This window comes from Gastrolobium bilobum, unplaced genomic scaffold (genome assembly GCF_033153095.1).
Source record: "Gastrolobium bilobum isolate Gb01-03AN ecotype WA unplaced genomic scaffold, APGP_CSIRO_Gbil_v1 utg12160, whole genome shotgun sequence".
In the NCBI taxonomy this organism is placed as follows: Eukaryota; Viridiplantae; Streptophyta; class Magnoliopsida; order Fabales; family Fabaceae; genus Gastrolobium; species Gastrolobium bilobum.
In genome coordinates, this window is record NW_026898262.1 from 247,958 (window position 1) to 269,258 (window position 21,301).

General features: G+C 36.4%; 1 protein-coding gene across 2 annotated transcripts; it reads left to right on the forward strand.

Moving 5' to 3' along the window:
- The first annotated feature begins 4,598 nt into the window (after nt 1-4,598).
- LOC133314317 (E3 ubiquitin-protein ligase UPL1-like) lies at nt 4,599-20,701 on the forward strand. Of its 2 annotated transcripts, none has more exons than XM_061515785.1 (17): nt 4,599-4,783; nt 5,056-5,176; nt 7,404-7,499; nt 7,574-7,777; nt 7,925-14,474; nt 14,603-15,660; nt 15,734-16,036; nt 16,122-16,326; nt 16,597-16,871; nt 16,975-17,252; nt 17,566-18,664; nt 18,744-18,890; nt 19,004-19,084; nt 19,175-19,400; nt 19,536-19,675; nt 20,207-20,313; nt 20,471-20,701. In XM_061515785.1, exons 2-17 carry the CDS (start codon nt 5,081-5,083, stop codon nt 20,571-20,573), a joined length of 10,968 nt encoding a protein of 3,655 aa, XP_061371769.1. In that variant the 5' UTR covers nt 4,599-4,783; nt 5,056-5,080; the 3' UTR covers nt 20,574-20,701. The 2 variants fall into 2 exon arrangements, with proteins under 2 accessions (XP_061371769.1, XP_061371770.1); XM_061515786.1 differs by having other exon boundaries at nt 5,061-5,176.
- Nucleotides 20,702-21,301: the final 600 nt, after the last annotated feature.

Here is a 21,301-nt window from a genome sequence, read left to right on the forward strand (position 1 = left end):
TATTATAACGAAAACATTGTTTGACTTTTTTATATTTAAATTATAAGGCTAAAGATAAAGCTAAATATATAAAAAATATAAATTAGAGTTTCAACAGATAAATAAATTAAAATTAAAGAAATATAAGATTAACTGACTAAAAAGGAAAGAAAAGTGACATTAACTGCTTGATAAAAAAAAAAAAGTGACATTAACTACAATCAATTAGCATAAAATCTCAAAAATGAATAAATAATTACAATTAGATTAAAATAATAAATAGAGGAAAATTTATCATAAAAAACTCGACAATTTGTTAAATTCAAAATATATTCAAATTTTATCTTTCAAAATATTTTGAAATGGATATTCTAAATTACTTAAATATATAATTAAGACATTCTTGAATTATTTTGATATAACGAAGACATTGTTTGACCTCTTTATATTTAAATTATAAGAGTAAAAATAAAGTTAAAAGATAAAAATATTCTAAAATTAAGGCAAAACTAAAGATATAAAAGAAAATGAAAGTTATCTTCCAAAATTAAGGAGACTTTCAAAAGATAAATAAATTAAAATCAAAGAAGGATAAGATTAATGATTAAAGGAAAGAAAAAAAAACTGACTAAAGATAAAAATATCCAATAATTAAGATGACTTTAATGTTTCGATAGTGAATGTAGATAAGTTGTCTAAATTCGCTATTAAAACGACGTCGTTTTGGGTATAAAAATAAAAAGATTATAATAAAAAGACTATTATAACCCTAAAATAAATTATATTACAAAAATACTTTGATTTTCGTCTCAAAACGACATTATTTTGGACTTAATGTAAATAAATTATCTACATTGATTTTAGAAAACGCGAATCCAATTAGGATAAAATTAAAGATATAAATAAATGATGATATTTTTATCCTAAAATTAAGGAAAATTTCAAAAAATAAAAAAGTTTAGAAAAGATAAAATTAACTAGCTACAATCAATTAGCATAAAATTCCAAAGATAAATAAATAATTATGATTAAATTAATATAATAAAAAAGAAAGGTTAGTATAGAAAACTTGACAAAAAAATTAAATTCAAAATACATTAGCATTTTATCTTTCAATTTTTTTTGAAATGTATCATAACAATTACGATCAAATTAATATAATAAATAAATGAAAAGTTAATATAGAAAACTTGACAAAAGAAATAAGTTCAAAATATATTAAGATTTTTTTTTGAATATTTTGGAATGGATCATGACTTTGATTTATCTAAATTTTTATAATTGTACAAACTAGAGTAAATAACTCTGCCCCGATTCCCCGTGTGTTATTTAATAATCATGTCATGCTAGAGTTGATTTTGTAGCTTCATATCACTGTATTTTTTTCTTCTTTCGATCCTTATTACCATTGATTTTTACCCTTATAAAATTAGGATGCTCTCATATAACATGGTCATATAAAACATATAAAATAACACATGAGAGGATCCGGTTTCAATAAATTTTCTAGGAGACTATAGACTATTTAAGATATAATTAATAAATTATTAAATGAATATCTCCATTTATAAATAAGGCAAAGTGATTAAAGTCAAATTAAACAAAAAAATGGAAGTCTTGTTATAAAACTAAAGGATAACAAGAACATAGTGAAGATAATAGAAAAAGAAAATTAGGACAAGAATAAAGGAGGATAATTTCTATTGTAATGTCATGTCTGTTGTACATGTCTTGATTTATAAGCTCTTATTACATTGTAAGTTACAACGGAAAATAATTAATAATTTTTGAGGAGTTACATTTTGGAATAATGTCTCTAAGAGTTATAGACATCCAAAAATATATATTATTTATAACATTTCCTCTTGATGTCCATTAAAATAATGTACCTCGTTAAAACCTTACTAGGAAAAAATCATACGACAAAAAAATCTTGGTGAAGGAAAAGAGTATACATTTCTAATAATATGTATTGTAAACTGTCTCGTTAAAAACCTTATCAAAAAACCCAATGGGACAAAACCTCGGTGAAGGAAAAAAAAAGTGTTGTACATATTTTATCTCCCTTGATTAGAACATCATTTAATGTCTCTGAGTCTACAAATTTCAGTCTCATTTACAAGCTTATCAAAATTTGAATTAAGCAATGTCTGCTAAATTATCTCTTGTTGAACGCCATGAAATAGTTGTGTTTGCACTTGTGATTGAAATCTTGTTGGTCAGTCATAGCTTGCATTATTATTGTTTTAGTAGGCATGGTGTGCAAGGGCACAAACAAAGAGTGGCTCCTGGCAGGTTTCCAGCGGCGCGAGTACATGAACGAATCAAATTAACACCCGAAAGAGAGGGATTCTAAAGACTGTGCTGGTATGAGACAATACAGTTGGGAATAGCTTATAAGAATTAATTAGTACTACCTATACTAACAAGATGCATCTACTTTTCAGTAGCCCGTAACAGAAAAACTCCATAATTAAGCGTGTTTGACTTATAGTAATCCTGGGATGGGTGACCTCTTGAGAACTTTTTCCGGAAAGTGTGCGAGTGAGGATAAAACATGCTGAAAAGTCTCGTGTTAGTGTGTGGGGATAGTCATTAATTCTTGATGCGGCCGGGCGTTACAAGTGGTATCAGAGTAGGGAGAGTTGCAGTAATTATGAGATGAGTGACCTCCTGAAAAGTTTTTCCGAGAAGTGTGCGAGTGAGGACAAAGCATGCTGGAAAATCTCGTGTTACTGTGTGGAGATAGTCATTGTTCTTGAAGCGTCCAGACGTTACAAACAACATCCATTAAATGCATGTCAATTTTTCATGCACTGTCACACAAATAAGATATTTGGAGGCAATTGTATCTAACACGGGAGAATTTATTTCATGTAATAAATGCTAAACTTTTGTGAAAATTATTTTGCTACAAGTCATTTTTTATATCTTACAACTTCATTGTTTTATTACAATTTTGCACATTTATACCCCACTGGCTTTACACCTTTATGTTGGGCAATTATTTTTCCATTTACATTCGTCAACAAATTTAGCTTCAAGATCCTAATCTTGTTTCATTATTTCAAAAAATATTGTCAACAATTATATCTTTACGGTTCCAACTTTTTTGTGTAATGACGTAAGTGATAAAGATATCTTCATTTTCATTATTTTTTGTGTAATGACGTAAGTGATAAAGATATCTTCATTTTCATTATTTTCATGTACCCAAACCTCCCTTAACGTTTAACAAAAGTTATGTCTTCAGGATTAACAATTGTCTCCATATTGGACCATCTTAAACATTTGCCCCTTTCCCCTTTTTTTTGAGGATTTTAATCGTTAGAACCAATCATTTTTCTATGTTTTAGTTTTATTTGCACTCGTAGATTGTCCTGTTGAGACATCAATTTGAATATGAGCATTTACAGTTGGAATGTTAGACTCGTTGGTCAGTCAAACAATTTGGCATTTGATGTATAATATATTTTTCTCATAATTGTTTTGTGCAAGGATCTATATAAGATAATGATAATGCATTTTGATTAATATTTTTTTCAATTGCTTATTCTCTCCCCCCTCATGTTGGAAATATTGATAACAATAAGCAAATAATAATTTAACTAAATCTCTGGTCATTATTTCAAGATATTATAGGAGATTCATATCCAACGTATATTTTCAACTTTAATTGGGGGGCTTATCTTTGTGCATTGCGGTGGAGTAATTGGAACATTCATCGCATATCAACAAATTATAAGATTGTAAATATTTGACTCCTGATCATAAGCCAATTGTAATGGAGAGAATTAACAAGGAGTAGTACATGAATATTCACCTGTTGTCCATCAACTATGCCTTATGATAACTTGTTGGCTTGTTGCATATAATTGATGGTGCATAAAATATTTTACATGACACACTCATATTAAAACAAGATATAAAATATAAATTTCTCAAAATATTAATCATTCAATTTTTTTTAACCAAATCAGTTCATTAAAATATAAAGTTATTACCAAAATTTATTGATATGAAAGAATTAGGTGATTTTTTTAACTATTGTGATGCTTTTGATAATTTTTTTTTTAAATTTCAAACTAAACCTTTACAAAATTAATATAACGACATCCAAATAAATAAATAAAAAACTGAATATTAATTGAAAAAAAGAGATTACATACTCTTTTTGGTCCTCAGCAAATTTCACGATGCCCGTTTTAGTCCCTAGCAAATAAAAAGACTCATCATGATCTCTAAGAAATTCAAAATGAACCTATTTAGTTGAAATCGTGGTCCCTCACAAATTTAAAAAAGATCCATATTAGTCTCTAAAAAGACTAAAATAGGTCCATTTTGAATTTCTTAGAGACCACGACGGACCTTTTTATTTGCTGGGAACTAAAACGAGTATCGTGAAATTTGCTAGATCAAAAAATGTATTTACTCGAAATTTTTTTGAAGAATTTTCCGAGAAACGAGAAGAGATACGCTAATATGTATGCATAATGGATTAGGACAAAACCAAAGGGCAAAATGGTAAAACATCTTTTTTGGTAGACTCTACCTGCGCCTGCACAGTACAAAAGACACTGAGTCAGTTCTCACTATTTATACTCCATTCTTTGCTTCTAAAAGGGCTAAACTTACTTTGTGTAGAAATTAGAATTTTATAGCCACCAGCACCGTGATTCCCAACCCCAACTCCTCCGTTTCTTTTGATTTCGCTCATCTCTCTCTCTCTCTCTCTCTATTTTTCTCTTTTTTTCTTCCCACTCCGGATGTGTATGCACTTGCTCCTTTTTCTCTCATCTCTCAGGTATATATGTATCTCTTTTTCATCACCACACACTTTTCCGATTATCACTACCGATTATTTATTTATTAATTTATGTGTGATGAACATGATCTATTTATTATTATTAATATTTTTTTTTATTTTTTTTTGTGTTCAGAATAAATTTATGATTCTCTTTCAATTTCTATGCGTTCTGGCACCGGTTTAGTTTAGTGAAATTGAAGGATTCTGTGTTATCTTGTTTTTTATTGTTGATGTCGGTTTTTATTTGACCTTGTTATTGTGTGCTCTAGTTCAGAGTAGAGAAGTTGAGGTGAGATGACAACCCTAAGATCGAGTTGGCCGTCGAGGCTGCGGCAACTTCTATCCAGCGAGGGCGCCATTGGCCCATCCATTAAATTGGACTCTGAACCTGTCAGTTTTCTCTCTCTAACACTCATGTTTTTTTTTTTTCATTTTACTTGTGATTAGGGTTCAACTGGATCAATTTTTAACTAAACCTAACCCATTTATGATATATACATATTTAAAATTTTTAATCGCCATCTCATTCATCTTATCTAATAGGGAAATGCATTTTCAAAGGTTTTGTATTTAGTTCTTAGGTGGCTGTGTCTGTTTAGTTCTTCTACGATTTCCAATTTTTTATTTTTTTTTGCTGGTACAGCTTGATTGGTTGTTTCTGAATTTTTTGTTTGTTTTGTTTAACAAACTCTTGGATCTGAAGTTCGTGATGCTCTATTATGCATGAGTGGGAAAAATAAATGGAGTAGATAGGCGTCCTTCATGAATTTAGCATTGACAGATTTAGAATAGCATGTGCTTTTAGTTAATAATTGAAATGGCACCGAGTAATAGGGGAGCGTTTGGCTAAAGTAGAAAAATGCTTTTGGTTTAAAAAGGCTCTTTTTAAGAGAAGTTAAACATCTCAGCTTTTAGGGAAGTGAAAAGGCAGCAATATGGTTTTTTGTTTCCCCTCTTCTCTTTAACCTTTTCAGGAGCTGAAGTTTATAGCTTTTCCAGAAGTTATATTTTCCACAAAAAGAAGATAATTTTTTTGCTGGAAGTAACTGTGTTTAGCTCGAGATTGATTTTATAGCCCCAAGGAAACCAATATTACATAAAATCAAATCAATAGTCTCTGATTTATAAATTTATTGTCTGTTGCATTGCGGTTGTAGTTTATATTTTGTTTGTTGGTGTGTTTGAATAGAAAATTGAGCTAGTTAACTCTAGCTTAAGATTGACATAATAAGTTGTCCAAAAACCATTAATCTCTTCACTAAAGAAGTTATCAAGCAAGCTTAAATAGCATCATTGCATGTTTGGGAAAGATTAATTTTGGGGGATTTTATTTTATTTTTTCAAAATTGATTCTCTACTTGTCTTTTTTTTTTTTGGATTGAATTTAATTTTTTAAATTTGTTTAGCTTTCTTCCACAACAATGAACAATGTCATACAGGATGTCTATGAGGCAGCTACTTTGCAAAAGAAAATTGATGTTTTTCTTTTTAAAATCCAAAGGAGCTGTTATACTATTCATTACGTAACATCCAAAATATAGCAAATATAAATCATGTGTTGACAAGTATGCTACTTAGGATTTGATGAGGATGTGCTGTCATTGTGTATAACTGGCATATTTGAATTGCTCATTCAGTTAGTCTTTCACTCATTTGCTAGTAATTGTTTGATCAACATGTGAATAAGTGATGCTCGTAAAAGATTGTGATATGCTTAATTTTGTATGTTTGGTAATATGTATGGAGCCTCCTGGATGCATTTTTGTTGTGTGGCCCAAACTGTGTACTAGATTTGATTAAATGTTATTGATGAGCTATAGCATCCTCCTTTAGTTTCTGAGCATTAATCAGTTGTTAATATATAATTGCACATGCGTTGCACTTCCAATGAAATTGGTGTTCAGGTTAAAAACATGTGCTAAAAGTATGGTAATTCTCATATTACTTCCTGGTAATTATCTGTTTTTTAAACTTTTTATGTATATGTCATAGACTTAATGTAGGCATTTCATGTTTTATATGATGACATTTTCATATTCATGAATGTGAATTTATGCATATGGAAGTACCAATGTGAGTGCTTACTTAGAGAATGAGGAAGTATAGCAGCTTCTGGCTTTTTCCGGTTTTGGGTTCTGTATTTTTGTTTTTTACTTTTATTTTTAATTTTTGTGCATACATTTTTTTCAGTGATTCCTAAGGCTGTTTGTTTAAATTTTGTGTGCTCGGTATGCACATGCTCCTTTTGGCAAAAGTAACGTTCATGCTGATGCTTTTCTTGTTGTAAAACTGAGTAGTACTAGTATTATTTATTTATTTGTCTAAATTGATTAATAGTGTTGTTCCTTTTTCAAAATTGAGTATCATGAATGATCGATAATACTTAAATTCACACGTTTTGAAGTTTGCTTCTATTGCATTGCACAATTTCTATTCTTAGATCCACATGTTTATGGTTGCATGTGCAATTATGTCTATACACGTTTCTTCAAAATCGTGATTGTTAATGCTTGAACTCACACTTGCCTGGAATTCTAATGGCTTAGGTTTTTTTCTATCATTTCCTCCCTCCTTACCCATGTAACCTAGTCGATATTTTGCAATTGATTGATTTCAGCCTCCTAAGATCAAAGCCTTCACTGAGAAAGTCATACAGTGTCCATTACAAGATATAGCTATACCACTCTCTGGCTTTCGGTGGGAGTACAATAAGGTAATACCATGATAATTTTGCTGCATATGGTTATTTATTCCCCCCCCGATTCTTATATATTGCTTTTACATCAGGGGAATTTTAATCACTGGAGGCCGTTGTTACTTCATTTTGACACATATTTCAAGACATATTTGTCATGTCGAAATGACCTGACATTGGCAGAGAATCTAGAAGATGACATCCCATTACCAAAACACGCAATTCTGCAAATATTACGGGTGATGCAAATAATTTTAGAGAACTGTGCAAACAAGAGTTCATTCGATGGCTTAGAGGTATATTGTAGAGAAATTATGTTCTATTTTAAATCTAGTCTGAATTCATTTTCTTTTCCTTTATTTTAATCTTGTAGTTTAGTCAAGTGACTCATTCTTTTATTATCTGATACTATTATTTTCTAATAGATCTCCCTTCCTTTTCAGCACTTCAAGCTTTTACTAGCATCAACAGATCCTGAGATTATTATTGCAACATTGGAAACTCTTTCTGTGCTTGTAAAAATAAATCCCTCCAAGCTTCATGGAACTGCAAAGATGGTTGGCTGTGGTTCGGTGAACAGCTATCTCCTGTCCCTAGCACAGGGGTGGGGAACCAAGGAGGAGGGCCTGGGATTGTACTCTTGTATTATGGCAAATGAAAAAGCCCAAGATGAAGCACTATGTTTATTTCCTTCTGATGTAGAGAATGGTAGTGATCAATCCAATTACCGCATAGGTTCTACCCTTTATTTTGAATTGCATGGATCCAGTGTCCAAAGCAAGGAACAAAGTGTAGATACAGTTGCATCAAGTTTGAGAGTTATACACATGCCAGATATGCATTTACGCAAAGAAGATGACTTGTCGATGTTGAGGCGATGCATTGAGCAGTATAGTGTTCCTCCTGAGCTCCGATTTTCATTGCTCACTAGAATTAGATATGCTCGTGCCTTCCGGTCTCCGAGAATAAGCAGGCTTTATAGCAGGATTTGCCTTCTCGCTTTCATTGTGTTGGTCCAGTCCAGTGATGCTCATGATGAGCTTGTGTCCTTTTTTGCTAATGAACCAGAATATACAAATGAATTGATTAGAGTGGTGCGATCTGAAGAAACCATATCTGGATCCATCAGAACACTTGCAATGCTTGCATTAGGAGCTCAGTTAGCAGCATACACATCATCTCATGAACGTGCACGGATACTGAGTGGGTCTAGTATGAATTTTGCTGGAGGGAACCGCATGATACTTCTGAATGTGCTTCAGAGGGCTATTTTGTCATTGAAGAGTTCTAATGATCCATCTTCCCTTGCTTTTGTTGAGGCACTACTTCAGTTCTATCTGCTGCATGTGGTGTCGACCTCGTCTTCTGGGAGTAATGTTAGAGGTTCTGGCATGGTACCCACATTCTTGCCTCTGCTGGAGGATTCTGATCTTGGACATATTCATCTTGTTTGTTTTGCAGTGAAAACCCTTCAGAAGCTTATGGATTATAGTAGCTCGGCTGTATCTTTGTTTAAAGAGTTGGGAGGTATCGAGCTTTTGGCTCAAAGATTACAGATAGAGGTTTACAGGGTCATTAATTTGGTTGGAGAAAAGGATAATGTGATGCTTACTGGTGAAAGCTCAACACACAGTACTGATCAGCTTTACGCTCAGAAGAGATTCATAAAAGTCTCTCTCAAGGCACTTGGATCTGCAACATATGCCCCTACAAACTCTGCCAGACCTCAACACTCTCATGACAATTCATTACCTGCGACTCTAGTCTTGATTTTTCGGAACGTGGATAAGTTTGGAGGTGACATTTATTACTCAGCTGTTACTGTTATGAGTGAAATAATTCACAAAGATCCTACATGTTTTTCTGCTCTGCATGAAATGGGTCTTCCTGATGCTTTTTTATGTTCAGTTAAATCTGGAATACTTCCTTCATCAAAGGCTTTGACATGCATTCCAAATGGAATTGGGGCCATTTGTCTTAATGCCAAAGGCCTAGAGGTTGTAAGAGAAAATTCATCTCTGCAGTTCCTTGTTGACATCTTCACGAGCAAAAAGTATGTATTAGCTATGAATGAGGCTATTGTTCCTCTCGCAAATTCTGTGGAGGAGCTCTTACGACATGTATCTTCATTGAGAAGTACTGGTGTTGACATTGTTATTGAAATTATGCATAAGATTGCATCATTTGGAGATGGTAATGTTACCGGATCTTCAGCAAAAGCTAATGAGGGTAAGGGTAGTGTAATGGAAACAGATTCTGAAGACAAAGAAAATGAAAGTCATTGCTGCCTCTTAGGCACAGCAGAATCCGCTGTTGAAGGGATAAGTGATGAGCAGTTTGTTCAGCTATGCATCTTTCATTTTATGGTGTTGGTTCACCGGACTATGGAAAATTCTGAAACTTGTCGACTATTTGTGGAAAAATCAGGAATTGAAGCTTTATTGAAGTTGTTATTACGACCCACTATTGCACAATCCTCAGACGGCATGTCAATTGCTTTGCATAGCACCATGGTATTTAAGGGTTTCGCTCAACATCACTCTGCTCCTCTGGCACGTGCCTTCTGTTCCTCTCTTAGAGAGCACTTGAAGAATGCTTTAACTGGATTTGGTGTAGCTTCCAGATCTTTGTTGCTGGATCCAAGGATGACCACTAATAACAGCATCTTTTCTTCACTTTTTCTAGTTGAGTTTCTTCTCTTTCTTGCTGCATCGAAAGATAACCGTTGGGTGACTGCGTTGCTTACAGAATTTGCAAATGGCAGTAAGGATGTTCTTGAAGACATTGGACATGTCCACCAAGAAGTTTTGTGGCAAATTGCACTGCTTGAAAATACTAAGCCTCAGGTTGAGGATGATGGTGCTTGTTCTTCTACTGATTCACAACAGGCAGAAATGGATGCAAATGAAACTGAAGATCAGAGGTTCAATTCTTTCAGGCAGTTTCTTGATCCATTATTGAGAAGGAGGACTTCTGGATGGAGTATAGAATCACAGTTTTTTGACCTTATAAACCTGTATCGAGATTTGGGCCGTGCCACTGGTTCTCAGCACCGATTAAGTTCTGTTGGTCCTTCAAACAGGCGATCAGGTTCCAGTAATCAGTTGCATTATTCTGGATCTACGGACACTTCTGGGGCTGCTACTAAGAAGGAATGTAACAAGCAGAGGACATATTATACCTCTTGTTGTGACATGGTCAGATCATTGTCATTTCACATTACCCATTTGTTCCAAGAGTTAGGAAAAGTAATGTTGCAACCTTCCCGCCGACGCGATGATAGTGTTAGTGTAAGTCCTGCTTCAAAATCAGTGGCTTCTACTTTTGCAAGCATTGCTCTAGATCACATGAATTTTGTGGGTCATGTAACAGAAGTGTCCATATCTACAAAATGTCGTTATTTTGGTAAAGTCATTGATTTTATTGATAGCATTCTAATGGAGAGGGCAGATTCTTGCAATCCCATTCTACTAAATTGTTTGTATGGGCGGGGAGTTATTCAATCTGTATTGACCACATTTGAAGCTACTAGTCAGTTGCTCTTTGCAGTTAATCGGAGCCCTGCATCGCCTATGGAAACTGATGATGGGAATGTGAAGCATGATGACAAGGAAGATACTGATCATTCGTGGATTTATGGTTCATTAGCTAGTTATGGTAAATTTATGGACCATCTGGTGACCTCTTCTTTTATATTATCTTCATTCACAAAGCACTTGCTTGCACAGCCCCTTATAAGTGGCGATACCCCTTTCCCACGGGATGCAGAGATATTTGTGAAGGTCCTCCAATCTATGGTGTTGAAGGCTGTGCTTCCAGTTTGGACTCATCCCCAGTTTGTTGATTGCAGTCCTGAATTTATTTCTACTGTTATTTCTATCATTAGGCATGTTTATTCTGGGGTTGAAGTAAAAAATGTAAATGGCAGCGGTAGTGCGCGTATTACTGGGCCTCCTCCTAATGAAACAGCAATTTCAACCATTGTAGAGATGGGTTTTTCCAGGTCTAGAGCAGAGGAAGCTTTGAGGCAAGTTGGGTCAAATAGTGTGGAGTTGGCTATGGAGTGGTTGTTTTCGCATCCAGAGGACACACAAGAAGATGATGAACTTGCTCGTGCACTTGCCATGTCCCTTGGGAACTCTGAATCAGACACTAAGGATACGGCTGCAAATGACAATGCCCAACAGCTTGAGGAAGAGATGGTCCAACTTCCTCCTGTTGATGAGTTGTTATCAACATGTACAAAACTTTTACAAAAGGAGCCTCTTGCTTTTCCTGTCCGTGACTTGCTTGTGATGATATGCTCTCACGATGATGGTCAATATAGGTCTAGTGTTGTCACTTTTATTGTTGATCGAATCAAGGAATGTGGATTGGTTTCTAGTAATGGAAATAATACCATGCTGGCTGCTCTGTTTCATGTTCTTGCTTTGATTCTTAATGAGGATGCTGTAGCACGGGAAGCTGCTTCAAAGAGTGGGTTGATCAAAATCGCCTCAGATATGCTCTACCAGTGGGATTCTAGTCTTGATAACCGGGAGAAGCATCAAGTGCCAAAATGGGTCACATCTGCTTTTCTTGCTATAGACAGGCTGTTGCAAGTGGATCAAAAGTTGCATTCTGAAATTGCAGAGCAATTGAAGAAGGAAGCTGTGAATAGTCAGCAGACATCAATTATTACCATTGATGAGGATAAGCAACACAAATTGCAGTCTGCATTGGGACTGTCTTCCAAGTATGCAGATATCCATGAGCAGAAGAGACTTGTTGAGATTGCTTGTAGTTGTATGAAGAATGAACTTCCCTCAGACACAATGCATGCTATTCTGCTACTATGTTCCAATCTTACGAGAAATCATTCCGTTGCCCTTACCTTTTTTAATGCTGGTGGTTTAAGTTTACTTCTTTCTCTGCCAACCAGTAGCCTCTTCCCTGGGTTTGACAATGTTGCTTCGAGTATTGTCCGTCATGTTCTTGAAGATCCACAAACTCTCCAGCAAGCGATGGAATCTGAGATAAAACACAGTCTTGTAGTAGCATCTAACCGGCATCCAAATGGAAGGGTCAATCCTCGCAACTTCCTGTTAAGTTTAGCTTCTGTAATTTCCCGGGATCCGATAATATTTATGCAAGCGGCTCAATCTGTTTGCCAAGTTGAAATGGTAGGTGAAAGACCGTACATCGTCTTGCTGAAAGATCGGGATAAAGACAAATCTAAGGAGAAGGATAAGTCATTGGAGAAAGACAAAGGACAGAATAATGATGGGAAGGTTGGTTTGGGTAATATAAACACAGGAGCTTCTGGGTATAGTCATGGAAAACTTCATGATTCAAATTCCAAGAGTGTCAAAAGTCACAAAAAACCTATTCAAAGTTTTGTTAATGTGATAGAACTTCTTCTTGAATCTATATGCACTTTCGTTGTCCCCCCTTTGAAGGATGACACTACCTCAAATGCCCTCCCTGCTTCCCCAACATCAAGTGACATGGACATTGATGTCTCTGCAATTAAGGGGAAAGGAAAAGCAGTTGCCACTGTATCCGAGGGGAATGAAACCAGCAGCCAGGAAGCTTCTGCATCACTTGCAAAGATAGTATTTATTTTGAAGCTTCTGATGGAAATATTATTGATGTACTCATCGTCTGTTCATGTTCTGCTTCGACGAGATGCTGAAATCAGCAGCATTAGGGGCTCCTATCTAAAGAGTCATGCTGGTTTAAGTGTTGGGGGAATATTCTACCATATTCTTCGTAATTTTCTTCCTTATTCTCGAAATTCCAAAAAGGACAAAAAAGTTGATGGTGATTGGAGGCAGAAACTGGCAACCAGGGCTAACCAGTTTATGGTGGCTGCTTGTGTTCGCTCTACAGAGGCAAGGAGGAGGGTTTTTACTGAGATTAGTCATATCATAAATGAATTTGTTGATTCATGTAATGGTCTTAAGCCACCAGGCAATGAAATTCAGGTTTTTGTTGATCTTCTTAATGATGTTTTGGCTGCTCGTACACCTTCTGGCTCAAGCATCTCAGCAGAGGCCTCAGCCACTTTTATGGATGCTGGTCTGGTTAAATCATTCACTCGTACTCTCCAAGTTTTGGACTTGGACCATGCTGACTCATCTAAAGTTGCTACTGCTATTATCAAAGCTCTAGAGTTGGTGACCAAGGAGCATATTCAGTCAGTTGATTCAACTGCTGGGAAGGGTGACAATCCAACAAAGCCTTCTGATCTTAGTCAACCTGGAAGAACAGATAATATTGGTCACATGTCTCAATCCATGGAAACAACTTCTCAGGTCAATCACGATTCCCTTCAAGTTGACCATGTTGGGTCTTACAATGCGATTCAGTCTTATGGTGGGTCTGAAGCTGTTACTGATGATATGGAACATGATCAAGATCTTGGTGGGGGCTTTGCTCCTGCTAACGAGGATGAGTACATGCATGAAACTACTGAGGAAGCCAGAGGTCTTGAGAATGGAATCGAAAATGTGGGGCTGCGGTTTGAAATCCAACCCCATGGCCAAGAAAATCTTGATGACGATGATGATGATGGTGATATGTCTGGAGATGAGGGTGAAGATGTGGATGAAGATGACGGGGATGATGAGGAACATAATGATTTGGAAGAAGATGAAGTCCATCACTTGTCACATCCTGACACAGATCAAGATGATCATGAAATAGATGATGATGATTTTGATGAAGTGATGGAGGAAGAGGATGAGGATGAGGATGATGAAAATGGGGTTATACTGCGACTTGAGGAGGGCATTAATGGAATTAATGTTTTTGACCATATTGAGGTTTTTGGAAGAGATAATAGTTTTCCAAATGAAGCTCTTCATGTGATGCCGGTTGAAGTTTTTGAATCTAGACGTCCAGGGCGGACCACATCTATTTACAGCCTTTTGGGCAGAACTGGTGATAATGCTACTCCTTCACGCCATCCACTTTTGGTTGGACCTTCTTCCTCATCTACTGGGCAATCAGGCTAGTTCCTTTATGAATTTCTTGATTTAATGCTTTATTGCATCAATGTTTTTATTTATTTATTCTTCTCTATTTCAATAATGACTTTTCTTTATCTTTTTTATTTATTTATTTTTAAAAATTTCCAGACACTATAACGGAGAATTCAGCAGGTTTGGATAATATCTTTCGATCACTGAGGAGTGGACGTCATGGACACCGTTTGAACTTGTGGAGTGATAATAACCAGCAAAGTGGCCGGTCAAACTCTGGCATTGTACCACAGGGCCTTGAGGAGTTGCTTGTCTCTCGATTGAGACGACCCACCCCTGAAAAGTCATCTGATAATAACATAGCAGAAGCAGGTAATCATAGTAAAGTTGAAGTCAACCAGATAAATGATTCAGAAGGTTCAAGGCTAGAAATCCCTGTTGAATGTCATGCAATTCAGGAAGGTGGTACGGTGACTCCTGCATCAATAGATAACAATAACAACAATGCTGATGTCGGACCTGCTGGAAATGGATCTTTGCAAGCAGATGTTTCAAGCACTCACTTACAGGCAGTTGAGATGCAGTTTGAGCATAATGATGCTGCTGTGCGGGATGTTGAAGCTGTGAGCCAGGAGAGTAGTGGTAGTGGGGCAACTTTTGGTGAAAGTCTTCGGAGCCTTGATGTTGAGATTGGAAGTGCTGATGGCCATGATGATGGTGGAGAAAGGCAGGTTTCTGCAGATAGGATAGCAGGTGATTCACAGGCTGCACGCACAAGAAGAGCAAACATTCCTTTAAGTCATTCTTCTCCTGTAGTTGGGAGAGATGCATCCCTCCACAGTGTTACTGAAGTTTCTGAAAATTCAAGCCGAGATGCAGATCAAGATGGTCCAGCAGCGGAGCAACAGGTGAACAGTGATGCTGGATCAGGAGCAATTGATCCTGCCTTTCTGGATGCTCTTCCTGAGGAGCTGCGTGCTGAAGTCCTCTCGGCTCAGCAGGGGCAAGTGGCTCAACCATCAAATGCTGGATCTCAAAACAATGAGGATATTGATCCAGAATTCCTCGCAGCTCTTCCTTCAGATATTCGAGCAGAAGTTCTAGCTCAACAGCAAGCACAGAGGCTACATCAATCTCAAGAGTTGGAAGGGCAACCTGTTGAAATGGATACAGTCTCGATAATTGCAACATTTCCTTCAGAATTACGTGAAGAGGCAAGTTTGTCAGTTGAATCCCTTTTTATGAAAGAGAGCTTGTCTCTGAAGAATTATTTTTTGCTTTGTTCAGGTTCTTTTAACGTCATCAGATGCTGTGCTTGCCAACCTTACACCTGCTCTTGTTGCTGAGGCTAATATGTTGCGGGAGAGGTTTGCACATCGATACAGTCGTACCCTCTTTGGTATGTATCCCAGAAGTCGTAGAGGTGAGGCATCTAGACGTGGCGAAGGTATTGGTTCTAGTCTGGATGGTGCAGGGGAAAGCATTACTTCACGCAGGTCTGGTGTAGCTAAGATTGTTGAAGCTGATGGAGCACCTCTAGTTGACACTGAAGCTTTGCATGCCATGATTCGGTTATTTCGCATAGTTCAGGTACTACTTGATGGTAGGAACTAGAAAGAAGTTTCTGAAAATGAGCTCAACTTTATTGTTTATAATTTGCTTTAAATTTTTGCAGCCACTATATAAAGGTCAGTTGCAGAGGCTTCTTTTGAATCTTTGTGCCCATTGTGAAACCCGAACTTCTCTGGTGAAAATTCTGATTGACTTACTAATGCTTGATGTAAGAAAGCCTGCCAGTTATTTTAGTGCAGTTGAGCCACCATACAGACTATATGGTTGTCAGAGCAATGTAATGTACTCTCGTCCTCAATCTTTTGATGGTAAGAAAACTTGATTAATCTTTATTTGTATCTTGTCCCTATTAACAGTTATCTTTGTTTTAATTTTCTGAAGCAACGTCCTGTTTAGCCAGTGCATGTAGTTTTGGGTTTATCTTCTTAATTAAGCCATATCTGAAAAGACTTTTGTCTTCTTATTCCACAAGCTTGTTTTCACTACTGACCATTTATATTATCTGCAAGATGCTTTTTTTTAAACGTTTAATGGTGGATGAGTTTACTAATACCTTGTATATTTGTTTGATTACATAGGAGTTCCCCCATTGCTCTCTCGGAGAATACTTGAAACTCTCACTTATCTTGCTCGTAATCATCCATACGTTGCAAAAATTTTGCTTCAGTTTAGGCTGCATTATCCTGCAGTAAGAGAACCAGATAATGCTGATGTTACACGTGGCAAAGCTGTGATGGATGTTGAAGATGAAGTAAATATCAATGAAAGTAATGAAGGATACATACCCATTGCAATGCTTTTGTGTCTCTTGAAGCAACCCCTTTATTTCAGGAGCATAGCCCATCTGGAGCAGGTAATGATTTGGTTATATTGCTATCTTTACTTTGTCTCATCCAATTTCGTGTACCTGCAGACAGTTAGTTTGCTGACTTGATTTGCTGTGTATTTGTTTTCAGTTGCTAAATTTACTGGATGTTATCATTGATAGTGCTGGAAGCAAGTCTAGTTCATCTGACAAATCTACTGGGCCAATCTTGGGACCACAAATTTCTGCAATGGAGGCAGATGGGAATACAAATTCTGTTATATCTTCTGGTCTTGATGCAGCTCCCAAAGTCAATGATTCCTCCAAACCGGCACCCTCTGGTAATAAGGAATGCGAAACTCAGCAAGTATTGAGTAATCTGCCACAAGCAGAACTTCAGCTCCTATGCTCATTGCTTGCACTAGAAGGGTATGATAATGGGCTTATGCTTGTAGATTGTGTTAATTCTGCTGTCTGGGTTTTGTCAGTATGCCTTGCTTAGGTGTATTTAGTTACCATCACGATGAACTCCTGACTTCTGGAGAGTGGTGGGAGTCATAAGATTCCTGTTATATGAGGTCCTGATTTTTGATTAACTCATTTCATTACTTGCATCTTGATATGTGTGTATTTATTTTCTTTTTATTATTATGCCACAATTTAAAGACCATATGGGTCTGGCTATTATTGTTGTAAAAACAATGTTGTGGATTTCATCTGATGTTTCTTGAATTCCTTCCAGTTTATCAGATAATGCATATGGTCTTGTTGCGGAGGTAATGAAGAAATTGGTGGCTATTGCTCCAATTCACTGTCAGCTTTTTGTCACTCATCTGGCTGCATCAGTTCAAAACTTGACTTCATCTGCAATGGATGAGTTACGCATTTTTAGTGAAGCAACGAAATCTCTTCTCAGTACAACATCTTCTGATGGTGCAGCAATTTTGAGAGTTTTGCAAGCCTTGAGTTCCCTTGTCACCTTATTGGCTGAGAAAGAGTGTGATGGAATAACTCCTGCTCTTTCTGAGGTTTGGGAAATCAATTCAGCATTAGAGCCCTTGTGGCATGAGCTGAGCTGTTGCATAAGCAAGATTGAGTCCTATTCTGAGTCAGCATCTGATTTTTTTACCCCTTCTAGAACGTCCGTGTCTAATCCGTCCACTGTCACACCTCCACTTCCAGCTGGTTCTCAAAATATCTTACCATACATAGAATCTTTCTTTGTGGTTTGTGAGAAGCTGCATCCTGCACAGTCAGGTGCTAGTCATGACGCAAGTGTTCCTGCTATTTCTGATGTTGAAGACGCGAGCACATCTGGTACTCAGCAGAAGACATCTGGACCTGCTATGAAATTAGATGAGAAACATGCTGCTTTTGTCAAGTTTTCGGAGAAGCATAGGAAGTTACTAAATGCTTTTGTCAGGCAAAATCCTGGCTTGCTTGAGAAATCTTTTTCCCTCATGCTGAAGATTCCAAGATTTATTGATTTTGATAACAAGCGCTCCCACTTCCGATCAAAAATTAAGCATCAGCATGACCATCACCATAGCCCATTAAGAATATCAGTAAGAAGGGCGTATGTACTAGAAGATTCTTATAACCAGCTTCGCATGAGATCAACTCAAGATTTGAAGGGAAGGTTGACTGTTCACTTCCAAGGGGAGGAAGGAATTGATGCTGGTGGGCTTACAAGGGAATGGTATCAATTGTTGTCCAGAGTTATTTTCGACAAAGGAGCACTTCTTTTTACTACAGTGGGCAATGAATCAACATTTCAGCCAAACCCAAATTCTGTTTATCAAACAGAACATCTATCTTATTTCAAATTTGTTGGTAGAGTGGTGAGTTCCTTTGCAACTGTTTTTAATGTTTGCTCTTGGTCATAGATGCTTCTTTCTTACCCCTTTCTACCTTATCCAGGTCGGAAAAGCATTATTTGATGGTCAGCTCTTGGATGTCCATTTTACCCGGTCATTCTACAAGCACATCCTAGGTGTCAAAGTTACATATCATGATATTGAAGCCATTGATCCTGACTATTTCAAAAATTTGAAATGGATGCTTGAGGCAAGTGCATTTTTGTAGCTTTCCTATCCACCCTATGACTCTATGAGTACCCTCTCAATTGTTATCTGCATCTTCATTTTGAAAATTGTTTCATGTTTATGGTATGATTGCAGAATGATATCAGTGATGATCTGGATCTTACTTTTAGCATTGATGCAGATGAGGAAAAGTTGATCTTATATGAACGAACAGAAGTACTGGCTTTTCTCTGAAACTTTTTGAGATGATACTAATATATTGTTCGATTGTGCATTGTTTAGTCTAATTTTGATGAACATGTCTAGGTGACTGATTATGAGTTGATTCCCGGTGGACGGAATATCAAAGTTACGGAGGAGAATAAGCATCAATATGTTGATTTGGTTGCGGAGCATCGGTTGACCACTGCTATTCGACCTCAAATAAATGCTTTCTTGGAAGGGTTCAATGAATTGATTCCCAGGGAGTTGATATCTATATTCAATGACAAAGAGCTGGAATTATTGATCAGTGGACTTCCTGATATTGATTGTGAGTCTCTTTCATTATTTTACATTACCTTTATTGATGTCATTCATATTTATTTGCTCTCAATGCTGGCTATCTCTACAAGTCTTTAAACTCCGGAAAAGAATATTTAACGATAAGTTCTACATTTGATTTCAGTGGATGACTTGAGAGCAAATACAGAATATTCTGGATATAGTGCTGCATCACCTGTTATCCAATGGTTTTGGGAGGTTGTTCAAGGTTTCAGCAAAGAAGACAAGGCTAGACTGTTGCAGTTTGTGACAGGAACATCCAAGGTATTTTATTAGCATTACACAAATTTTACATGTTTGTCTTTGAATCACTTTGCTTCTTCTGCGGTCATATTGGAAATATTTTTCTCTTAACTTTTGTCCAAAACCTTGGTGTTTTAAGGCATAAGATGAGTTCATTTAAATGCTACCAACATTGAAATGCACCGAGTTTATTTCTTTAATTTATTCCAAAAGATCAATAATCCAGAGTAAATCTCACATGATTGAGAACTTAAGCAGAGTATGCAGTTGGCTATGTTACCCAATGGTATTTTTTGTGACAACTATGGATTAAATTTGTGATCTAAAATGTGACTTTTTCACTGAATAGGCTTAGGATGGATAATACTCACTGACAGTTTCATTCCTGACAATAGACAACCTTGATCTAAGCTTTTGCTTTTTTCCCTCAGAAGACAATATTTAGTATCGTACTACTTATGATCATTGAATGAAGTTGGTTCCTTGTTTAGTCGACTTGGAGCTGTATGTAATATATATTAGGGGGTCTGATTTTTGCTACCAACATTTCAGGTACCTTTGGAGGGTTTTAGCGCTCTTCAAGGAATTTCAGGCTCCCAGAAGTTTCAGATACACAAGGCATATGGAAGTTCTGATCACTTGCCTTCGGCTCATACTTGGTATCTTTTTCCCACTTTTCAATTCGTTATATCTTCTATCAACAATTTTTTTTCTTTTTTTGTTGTTATGTTTGAGTTTTGGGCTGTATATCATCACTTTATGGATCATCATTATCATGGGAGTTGAACTAAGTGACACAGATTCTTCTTTATGCAGTTTCAATCAATTAGATTTGCCGGAGTATCCATCCAAACCACATTTGGAAGAGAGGTTACTGCTTGCGATTCATGAAGCAAGTGAGGGATTTGGATTTGGTTGAATTTCTTTTTTGGGGGGAGGGGAGGGGCAGCGGACGCAAAAACTCTTGACATTTTAGGTAGGAAGCTATTTGAAAGTGGTACAGGGGGTTAACAAGATTTCAGGTTTATATCATGTTAATATGTTGTACAGTCCTATATTTGCAATGGAAAATGCCATTGGTAGTTTTTCAATTACCTGTTTTGTCCATTTGGCAAGCCCTATATGAGTTAATGGTAAAGGAAACTAAACGTTACTCCCCAGACCCCTCCTACCAATATATGATTATAGTATTCAAGGATCCAAAAAGGCAAGCAGATCTCTGGAATGTTCTAATAACTAAAGACATTACATATTACATTTCATAACAAATAATAAAGTTCATAACGAATAGCAGAGCAAATCCACTCGCAGCATACAGAGAAAGATACTATTATTGTCGTTTTGGGAGCACAAGATGCTAGAGTTGTTTTGTGAAGGCTATTCTTTGAGGATTGTTCCTTGTGGCTAGAGGAAGCAGTATCCAACCAAACAAGCGAAGTATTTTAAACTGAAAATCCAAAGGGGAAAGGAAATTACGCAGATATTCACAAGTTTCGGAGGTCACACAAATAACCAAGTGTTTTCTAAAAGTGAATGCAAATTATATAATGAGTTCATATCTTCTTCCTAGAAGCTCAGACAATGATACAGCTTTGACTCTTAACTGTAGTCGGTGATATGTGATAAATGGTTACATTTGCCGAATAT